Source organism: Oncorhynchus nerka, linkage group LG2 (genome assembly GCF_034236695.1).
Source record: "Oncorhynchus nerka isolate Pitt River linkage group LG2, Oner_Uvic_2.0, whole genome shotgun sequence".
Taxonomy (NCBI): domain Eukaryota; kingdom Metazoa; phylum Chordata; class Actinopteri; order Salmoniformes; family Salmonidae; genus Oncorhynchus; species Oncorhynchus nerka.
Window position 1 is genome coordinate 101,633,680 of NC_088397.1, and position 12,251 is coordinate 101,645,930.

General features: G+C 48.0%; 1 protein-coding gene across 1 annotated transcript in view; it reads left to right on the forward strand.

Moving 5' to 3' along the window:
* LOC115127014 (IQ motif and SEC7 domain-containing protein 1-like) overlaps positions 1-12,251 on the forward strand; it is a 70,405-nt gene that overhangs the window by 11,228 nt on the left and 46,926 nt on the right. The window contains exon 4 of the mRNA XM_065004769.1: positions 11,533-11,699. Within this exon, the coding sequence (XP_064860841.1) occupies positions 11,533-11,699 (167 nt within the window). The remainder of the gene's footprint in view (positions 1-11,532; positions 11,700-12,251) is intronic.

Consider the following 12,251-nt stretch of genomic DNA (forward strand, 5'->3'; position numbering starts at 1 on the left):
AACCCACACCACACCACTACCACAATACAACCACACCACTACCACAATACTACCACACCACTACCACACTACTTCCAGACCAATACCACACCATACTACCACAATACTACCACACCAATACCACACCAATACCACACCACACCACCACCACACCATACTACCACAATACTACCAGACCAATACCACACCACTACCACAATGCTACCACTACCACAATTCTACCACCCCACCACCACAATACTACCACACCACTACCACACCACAAATACTACACCACTACCACACCACAAATACTACCACAATATTACCACACCGCTACCATTCCACCACTACCACAATACTACCACACTCATACCACTACCACAGTACTACCACTACTACACCACAATACAACCACACCACTACCACAATACAACCACACCACTACCACACCACTACCACAGTACTACCACACCACTACCACAGTACTACCACACCACTACCACAGTACTACCACACCACTACCACAGTACTATCACACCACTACCACAGTACTATCACACCACTACCACAATACAACCACACCACTACCACAGTACTACCACACCACTACCACAGTACTATCACACCACTACCACAGTACTACCACACCACTACCACAGTACTACCACAGTACTATCACACCACTACCACAGTACTACCACAGTACAACCACACCACTACCACCGTACCATCACACCACTACCACACCACTACCACAGTACTATCACACCACTACCACAGTACTACCACACCACTACCACAGTACTACCACACCACTACCACAGTACAATCACACCACTACCACGGTACTACCACAGTACTACCACACCACTACCACAGTACTACCACACCACTACCACAGTACAATCACACCACTACCACACCACTACCACAGTACTACCACACCACTACCACAGTACAATCACACCACTACCACGGTACTACCACACCACTACCACAGTACTACCACACCACTACCACAGTACAATCACACCACTACCACGGTACTACCACACCACTACCACAGTACTACCACACCACTACCACAGTACAATCACACCACTACCACGGTACCATCACACCACTACCACAGTACTATCACACCACTACCACGGTACTACCACACCACTACCACAGTACTACCACACCACTACCACAGTACAATCACACCACTACCACGGTACTACCACACCACTACCACAGTACTACCACACCACTACCACAGTACAATCACACCACTACCACCGTACCATCACACCACTACCACAGTACTACCACACCACTACCACAGTACTACCACACCACTACCACAGTACTACCACACCACTACCACAGTACTACCACACCACTACCACAGTACAATCACACCACTACCACACCACTACCACAGTACTACCACACCACTACCACAGTACAATCACACCACTACCACGGTACTACCACACCACTACCACAGTACTACCACACCACTACCACAGTACAATCACACCACTACCACGGTACTACCACACCACTACCACAGTACTACCACACCACTACCACAGTACAATCACACCACTACCACGGTACCATCACACCACTACCACAGTACTATCACACCACTACCACGGTACTACCACACCACTACCACAGTACTACCACACCACTACCACAGTACAATCACACCACTACCACGGTACTACCACACCACTACCACAGTACTACCACACCACTACCACAGTACAATCACACCACTACCACCGTACCATCACACCACTACCACAGTACTACCACACCACTACCACAGTACTACCACACCACTACCACAGTACTACCACACCACTACCACAGTACTACCACACCACTACCACAGTACAATCACACCACTACCACAGTACTATCACACCACTACCACAGTACTACCACACCACTACCACAGTACTACCACACCACTACCACAGTACTACCACACCACTACCACAGTACTACCACACCACTACCACAGTACTACCACACCAATACCACACCAATATCACACCACTACCACACCAATACCACACCAATATCACACCACTACCACAGTACTATCACACATTTACATTACATTACATTTAAGTCATTTAGCAGACGCTCTTATCCAGAGCGACTTACAAATTGGTGCATTCACCTTATGACATCCAGTGGAACAGTAGTGCATCTAAATCTTTTAAGGGGGGGGGTGAGAGGGATTACTTTATCCTATCCTAGGTATTCCTTAAAGAGGTGGGGTTTCAGGTGTCTCCGGAAGGTGGTGATTGACTCCGCTGTCCTGGCGTCGTGAGGGAGTTTGTTCCACCATTGGGGGGCCAGAGCAGCGAACACCACTACCACACCACTACCACAGTACTACCACACCACTACCACAGTACTACCACACCACTACCGCAGTACTACCACACCACTACCACAGTACTACCACACCACTACCACAGTACTACCACACCACTACCACAGTACTACCACTACCACTACCACAGTACTACCACACCACTACCACAGTACTACCACACCACTACCACAGTACTATCACACCACTACCACAGTACTATCACACCACTACCACAGTACTATCACACCACTACCACACCACTACCACAGTACTATCACACCACTACCACAGTACTACCACACCACTACCACAGTACTACCACACCACTACCACAGTACTACCACTACCACTACCACAGTACTACCACACCACTACCACAGTACTACCACACCACTACCACAGTACTATCACACCACTACCACAGTACTATCACACCACTACCACAGTACTATCACACCACTACCACACCACTACCACAGTACTACCACACCACTACCACAGTACTACCACAGTACTACCACACCACTACCACAGTACTACCACAGTACTACCACACCACTACCACAGTACTACCACACCACTACCACAGTACTACCACACCACTACCACAATACAACCACACCACTACCACCGTACCATCACACCACTACCACAGTACTATCACACCACTACCACGGTACTACCACACCACTACCACAGTACTACCACACCACTACCACAGTACTACCACTACCACACCACTACCACAGTACAATCACACCACTACCACACCACTACCACAGTACTACCACACCACTACCACAGTACTATCACACCACTACCACAGTACTACCACACCACTACCACAGTACAACCACACCACTACCACAGTACTATCACACCACTACCACAGTACTATCACACCACTACCACAGTACTACCACACCACTACCACAGTACAACCACACCACTACCACAGTACTACCACACCACTACCACAGTACTACCACTACCACAGTGCTACCACACCACTACCACAGTACTACCACACCACTACCACAGTACTATCACACCACTACCACAGTACTATCACACCACTACCACAGTACTACCACACCACTACCACAGTACTACCACACCACTACCACAGTACAATCACACCACTACCACGGTACTACCACACCACTACCACAGTACTACCACACCACTACCACAGTACTATCACACCACTACCACAGTACTATCACACCACTACCACAGTACTATCACACCACTACCACAGTACTACCACACCACTACCACAGTACTACCACACCACTACCACAGTACTATCACACCACTACCACAGTACTATCACACCACTACCACAGTACTACCACACCACTACCACAGTACTACCACACCACTACCACAGTACAATCACACCACTACCACAGTACTATCACACCACTACCACAGTACTACCACACCACTACCACAGTACTACCACACCACTACCACAGTACTACCACTACCACAGTACTATCACACCACTACCACAGTACTACCACTACCACAGTACTATCACACCACTACCACAGTACTACCACACCAATACCACACCAATACCAGACCAATACCACACCATACTACCACAATACTACCACACCAATACCACACCAATACCACACCAATATCACACCACTACCACAGTACTATCACACATTTAAATTACATTACATTTAAGTCATTTAGCAGACGCTCTTATCCAGAGCGACTTACAAATTGGTGCATTCACCTTATGACATCCAGTGGAACAGTAGTGCATATAAATCTTTTAAGGGGGGGTGAGAGGGATTACTTTATCCTATCCTAGGTATTCCTTAAAGAGGTGGGGTTTCAGGTGTCTCCGGAAGGTGGTGATTGACTCCGCTGTCCTGGCGTCGTGAGGGAGTTTGTTCCACCATTGGGGGGCCAGAGCAGCGAACACCACTACCACACCACTACCACAGTACTACCACACCACTACCACAGTACTACCACACCACTACCATAGTACTATCACACCACTACCACAGTACTATCACACCACTACCACAGTACTACCACACCACTACCACAGTACTACCACACCACTACCACAGTACTATCACACCACTACCACAGTACTATCACACCACTACCATAGTACTATCACACCACTACCACAGTACTATCACACCACTACCACAGTACTACCACACCACTACCACAGTACTACCACACCACTACCACAGTACTACCACTACCACACCACTACCACAGTACTATCACACCACTACCACAGTACTATCACACCACTACCACAGTACTACCACAGTACTATCACACCACTACCACAGTACTATCACACCACTACCACAGTACTACCACACCACTACCACAGTACTACCACACCACTACCACAGTACTACCACACCACTACCACAGTACTACCACACCACTACCACAGTACTACCACACCACTACCACAGTACTACCACTATCACACCACTACCAGAGTACTACCACACCACTACCACAGTACTACCACAGTACTACCACACCACTACCACAGTACTACCACACCACTACCACAGTACTACCACACCACTACCACAGTACTACCACACCACTACCACAGTACTATCACACCACTACCACAGTACTACCACACCACTACCACAGTACTACCACTACCACACCACTACCACAGTACTACCACACCACTACCACAGTACTACCACACCACTACCACAGTACTACCACTACCACACCACTACCACAGTACTACCACTACCACAGTACTACCACACCACTACTACCACTACCACACCACTACCACAGTACTACCACACCACTACCACAGTACTACCACACCACTACCACAGTACTATCACACCACTACCACAGTACTATCACACCACTACCACAGTACTACCACACCACTACCACAGTACTACCACTATCACACCACTACCACAGTACTACCACACCACTACCACAGTACTACCACACCACTACCACAGTACTACCACACCACTACCACAGTACTATCACACCACTACCACACCACTACCACACCACTACCACAGTACTATCACACCACTACAACACCACTACCACGGTACTACCACTATCACACCACTACCACAGTACTACCACTAACACACCACTACCACAGTACTACCACACCACTACCACAGTACTACCACACCACTACCACAGTACTACCACACCACTACCACAGTTCTACCACACCACTACCACAGTACTACCACACCACTACCACAGTACTATCACACCACTACCACAGTACTACCACACCACTACCACAGTACTACCACACCACTACCACAGTACTACCACACCACTACCACAGTACTATCACACCACTACCACAGTACTACCACACCACTACCACAGTACTACCACACCACTACCACAGTACTATCACACCACTACCACAGTACTACCACACCACTACCACACCACTACCACAGTACTATCACACCACTACCACAGTACTACCACACCACTACCACAGTACTATCACACCACTACAACACCACTACCACAGTACTACCACACCACTACCACAGTACTACCACACCACTACCACAGTACTATCACACCACTACCACAGTACTACCACACCACTACCACAGTACTATCACACCACTACCACAGTACTATCACACCACTACAACACCACTACCACAGTACTATCACACCACTACCACACCACTACAACACCACTACCACAGTACTATCACACCACTACCACAGTACTACCACACCACTACCACAGTACTATCACACCACTACCACAGTACTATCACACCACTACCACAGTACTACCACACCACTACCACAGTACTATCACACCACTACCACAGTACTATCACACCACTACCACAGCACTACCTAGCCAGTAGACACCTGATAGGGATAGGCCCAGAAGGTGGAGAGACTCAAAGATGCATACATCGCTATTTCTCCCTCTTTCTGTATCTCTGTTCGTCTCTTTGTTTCTCTGTTTCTGTCTCATTCTGTCTCCCTCCCTCTCTTTCTATCTCTATCTCTCTGTGTAAATATATATCTTGCATTTTCCTTTTCCGAATGGGCGGTTATTAGAATGCATAAGATTCTCTATTTACGGTATCATAGCTTCTCAAGGTCCGAATAAAACACCGTGCACCTGGCGACCTGGTTAGCGCGCACTGCGCCCGGCCCGCCACAGGAGTCGCTAGTGCACGATGAGACAAGGATACCCCTACCGGCCAAACCCTCCCTAACCCGGACGACGCTAGGCCAATTGCGTCGCCCCATGGATCTCCTGGTCGCGGCCGGCTGCAACAGAGCCTGGGCTCGAACCCAGAGTCTCTGGTGGCACAGCTAGCACTATGCCACCCGGGAGGGAGGCATTGAAGCTTGTTTGGAGGGTTGTTAACACAATGTCCAAAGAAGGGCCAGATGTATACAGAATGGTGTTGTCTGCGCAGAGGTGGATCAGAGAATCACCAGCAACAAGAGCAACATCATTGATATATACAGAGAAAAGAATCGGCCTGAGAATTGAACCCTGTGGCACCCCCATAGAGACTGCCTGATGTCTGGACAACAGGCCCTCCGATTTGAAACACTGAACTCGATCTGAGAAGTAGTTGGTGAACCAGGCTAAGCAATCATTTGAGAAACCAAGGCTGTTGAGTCTGCCGATAAGAATGCGGTGATTGACAGAGTCGAAAGCCTTGGCCAGGTCGATGAAGACGGCTGCACTGTACTGTCTTTTATCGATGCCGTTTATGATATTGTGTAGGACCTTGAGCGTGGCTGAGGTGCACCCATGACCAGCTCGGAAACCAGATTGCATAGTGGAGAAGGTACGGAGGGATTCGAAATGGTCGGTGATCTGTTTTGTTAACTTGGCTTTCGAAGATTTTAGACAGGCAGAGCAGAATGGATGTATGTCTATAACAGTTTGGATCAAGAGTGTCTCCCCCTTTGAAGAGGGGGACAACCGCGGCAGCTTTCCAATGTTTGGGGATCTCAGAAGATACGAAAGAGAAGTTGAACAGGTTAGTAATAGGGGTTGCAACAATTTTGGCAGATCATTTTTTGAAAGAGAGATTGTCCAGATTGTCTAGCCCGTCTGATTTGGGTGAAGGAGAAGTGGGGGTGGGGGTGGGGGTGGGGGGGGTGCTTGGGCAAGTTGCTGCATGGGGTGCTGAGCTGTTGCCCCGGGGTAGGGGTAGCCAGGTGGAAAGCATAGCCAGCCGTAGAAAAAGCTCTTTGAAATTAACGATTATCATAGATTTATCAGTGCTGATAGTGTTTCCTAGCCTCAGTGCAATGGGCAGCTGGGAGGAGGTGCTCTTATTCTCCATGGACTTTACAGTGTCCCAAAACTTTTTGTAATTAGTGCTACAGGATCTAAATTTCTGTTTGAAAAATGTTGCCTTAGATTGGTTCCTGACTTCCCTGAAAAGTTACATATCATGGGGGCTATTCGATGCTAATGCAGAATGCCACAGGATGTTTTTGTCAAGGGCAGTCATGTCTGGGGTGAACCAAGGGCTATATCTGTTCTTTGTTCTAATATTTGTGAGTGGGGCATGCTTATCTAAGATGGTGGTTTGAGCTGCCCCATCCCCATCCATAGGGGTATTAGGCAGAGATGCCCAATTTCAGGACAGTTATATTTTCTGGCAATTGAACCAAGGCTTTGATTTTTAAGAGTGAGGCTTACTTGTTTCTCTGTGCCAGGGGTTATGAAGGGTCCCATGGTAGCACTGTCTGCGTATGCAGATGACGTGACTGTTTTTAAAGGTGGGCATCCTCAGCTAGAGTCAATTGGCAAAAGAGTGAATCGCTGTGGGCAGGTCAGCTTCAGATAGGGTCCACTTCACGGTTACCAGGTCAGCTTCAGATGGCGTCCACTTCGCGATAACGTGCAGGGCTTCAGGTAGGGTCCACTCCACGGTTACCAGGTCAGCTTCAGATGGCGTCCACTCCGCGATAACCAGTAGGGCTTCAGGTAGGGTCCACTCCACGGTTACCAGGTCAGCATCACATAGGGTCCGCTCCACGGTCAGCTTCAGATAAGGCCCGCTCCACAGTTAGCTTCAGATGGGGTCCTCTCCACGGTCACCAGGTCAGCTTCAGATAGGGTCCCCTCCACAGTCACCAGGTCAGCTTCAGATAGTGTCTGCTCCACAGTTACCAGGTCAGCTTCAGATAGGGTCTACTTCACGGTTACCAGGTCAGCTTCAGATAGCGTCCACTCACGATAACCAGTAGGGCTTCAGGTAGGGACCGCTCCACGGTTACCAGGTCAGCATCACATAGGGTCCGCTCCACGGTCAGCTTCAGATAGGGTCCCCTCCACAGTCACCAAGTCAGCTTTAGGATAAGGTCCGCTTCAGATAGGGTCCACTCCACGGTCACCAGGTCAGCTTCAGTCAGATAGGGTCGGCTCCACGGCCACCAGGTCGGCTTCAGTTACGGTCCTCTCCATGGTCACCAGGTCGGCTTCAGATAGGGTCATCTCCATGGTCACCAGGTCAGCTTCAGATAGGGTCATCGCCATGGTCACCAGGTCAGCTTCAGATAGGGTCCTCTCCATGGTCACCAGGTCAGCTTCAGATAGGGTCATCTCCATGGTCACCAGGGGGGCAGAGATCGGATGAAGACTTTGGGGGGTTTTCTAGGCTCTGATGTTTTTCCCCCCAAAAAACAGGAGGGTGTAGTGGAGAAGGTGTGTGCCAGATTGTCTCGTTGGAAATGGGTGCTACCCCAGCTGTCCTATAGGGGAAGGGTGCTGGTAGCCAATAACCTACCCTGTGGCACAGAATTATGATTTTACAGCCACCGGGGGGGGGGGGGGGGGGGCTGATACAAGAGCTTCAAACGACCCTTGTCAATTTCTGCTGGTCTGGACATCATTGGGTTAAAGCTGTAGGCAATTTCTTCTAGGATCGTGGCTTTCCAGCTTCAAGCAGCCCAGAGACTGTTGTACAGTGATTGTTCTAGCTCGGTCATTACAGCCTTCACATTGATGAGGAGAGCTGGCTGTTTGGGCTTAGACAAGCACCTTTTCCTCTTAAAGCTGGGGGGGGGTGATTTGTCTGGCTTGACTACATTCCATGAGTCTGTTATGCAGGCTTGGAGAGTTTGTCATCTCCCGTAAGACCGGCACGCCACCAGATATATGGCTTTTTGAAGAGCCTCTTTTTTTATAATACTGCCATCCAGTCCCATGCTATGTGTTCAGGTATGTACCAAGCTGGGTCATCTGATGTGGAGCAAAAGAAGATCATTGGAGAAGCTGAGAGAAAGAGTGGGGATCCGTCGTAGCTGAGGTCTGTGACTCCTTGCCAGTACTTCATCAGCAGTATGTGACTGATACTTCTAACGCTGATCGGTGGACGGAGGGTCTGGATGATGTGTTCCATGCACTGATTGTTAGTGCCGCAGCTGGGGCATTAGAGGAGGACGTGGGGATGCTGCTTTCCTTCCATACCCCGGAGCTGGGGGAGTTCAAGGTGCTGGGAAAAAAGGCCATGTACATAATGTGTAAAAGTGTCCGATGTTTCTTCCCTGGAATGGGTCAAATCGACAAGGTGGGCGGGTGTGTTTGGTCCAGGTCCCTCCCCAAAAGGCTGTTGGCAATCTTTACAATGGAGGTTAATACATGGAGCTATAGCCACCAACATAGAGGATAATACATGGAGCTATAGCCACCAACATAGAGGATAATACATGGAGCTATAGCCACCAACATAGAGGGTAATACATGGAGCTATAGCCACCAACATAGAGGTTAATACATGGAGCTATAGCCACCAACATAGAGGTTAATACATGGAGCTATAGCCACCAACATAGAGGGTAATACATGGAGCTATAGCCACCAACATAGAGGTTAATACATGGAGCTATAGCCACCAACATAGAGGATAATACATGGAGCTATAGCCACCAACATAGAGGTTAATACATGGAGCTATAGCCACCAACATAGAGGGTAATACATGGAGCTATAGCCACCAACATAGAGGTTAATACATGGAGCTATAGCCACCAACATAGAGGTTAATACATGGAGCTATAGCCACCAACATAGAGGGTAATACATGGAGCTATAGCCACCAACATAGAGGTTAATACATGGAGCTATAGCCACCAACATAGAGGGTAATACATGGAGCTATAGCCACCAACATAGAGGTTAATACATGGAGCTATAGTCACCAACAGAGAGGTTAATACATGGAGCTATAGCCACCAACATAGAGGGTAATACATGGAGATATAGCCACCAACATAGAGGTTAATACATGGAGCTATAGCCACCAACATAGAGGTTAATACATGGAGCTATAGCCACCAACATAGAGGATAATACATGGAGCTATAGCCACCAACATAGAGGGTAATACATGGAGCTATAGCCACCAACATAGAGCATAATACATGGAGCTATAGCCACCAACATAGAGGTTAATACATGGAGCTATAGCCACCAACATAGAGGTTAATACATGGAGCTATAGCCACCAACATAGAGCATAATACATGGAGCTATAGCCACCAACATAGAGGTTAATACATGGAGCTATAGCCACCAACGTAGAGGTTAATACATGGAGCTATAGCCACCAACGTAGAGGGTAATACATGGAGCTATAGCCACCAACATAGAGGTTAATACATGGAGCTATAGCCACCAACATGCATCTGGCACACCTGGATCCTACTGTTGGGGAGGGGTGTCTATTCTGTACTGAGACTGAACTCTGGCACATCTGCTCATACAGTGTCCCAGGTTGGTCATGATGATCACTATTTGTTTCTCAGCTCTGGGGGAGGTTTTGTCTTCCCAAACTGTTTATATTTGGGCCAAAGTACAGGTTTAGTGTTGTTTTTAATTTATGTTTTTTGTTTGTTTGAGTGTTCGTGTTGTGGGTTCCCAAACCCAATAAAAGTTGTTTTTTTTCAACTCAAACTCTCTCTCTCTTTCTGTCTCTGTCTTTCGGTGACTTTCTTTTTCATTCTCTCATTATTTCTCCCTCCGACAGCTTGAGGCACTGTGTCTGTAACCCCGGGTGGTATGTCAGTTCTGTTATCTTATGGTTAGGTTTACATTTGCGTCTGTATAATACAGGATGTTGTTCTCTCTCCAGTCAGAGGTACTGTATCTGTAACCCCGGGGTGGTACGACAGTTCCGTAACCCCGACACCATCTTCATCCTGGCATTCGCCATCATCCTCCTCAACACTGACATGTACTCTCCCAACGTCAAGCCAGAGAGGAAGATGAAGCTGGAGGACTTTGTCAAGAACCTCAGAGGTAGAAATCCATTGCGGTAGTCAGGGTCTGTAACTAACTCCTGACCTCTGTCTAATAGAACCTGTTCATGCACTACAGCTTGATGAATGTCCCTGTCTAGAAGGTGTTTATATTGTGTCATGGCTTAGCAGTGGAACTCAAGCAAAGCAGAGTTTCTTTAACCAGAACAGAACAACATTTCTCTGACTATACAGTGCATTTGGAAAGTATTCAAACTTCTTGACTTGCATTTTTTTCTCATCAATCTACTACACACAGTACACACAATGTTTGCTAAAAAACAGAAATACCTTATTTACCTAACTATTCAGACCATTTTATACGGTGGCTGGGAAAAACTCCCTAAAAAAGCCAGAACCTAGGAAGAAACCAGGCTCTGAGGGGTGGCCAGTCCTCTTCTGGCTGTGCCGGGTGGAGATTATAACAGAACATGGCCAAGATGTTCAAACATTCATAGATGACCTGCAGGGTCAAATAATAATAATCACAGTGGTTGTAGAGGGTGCAACTGGTCAGCACCTCAGGAGTGAATGTCAGTTGGCTTTTCATAGC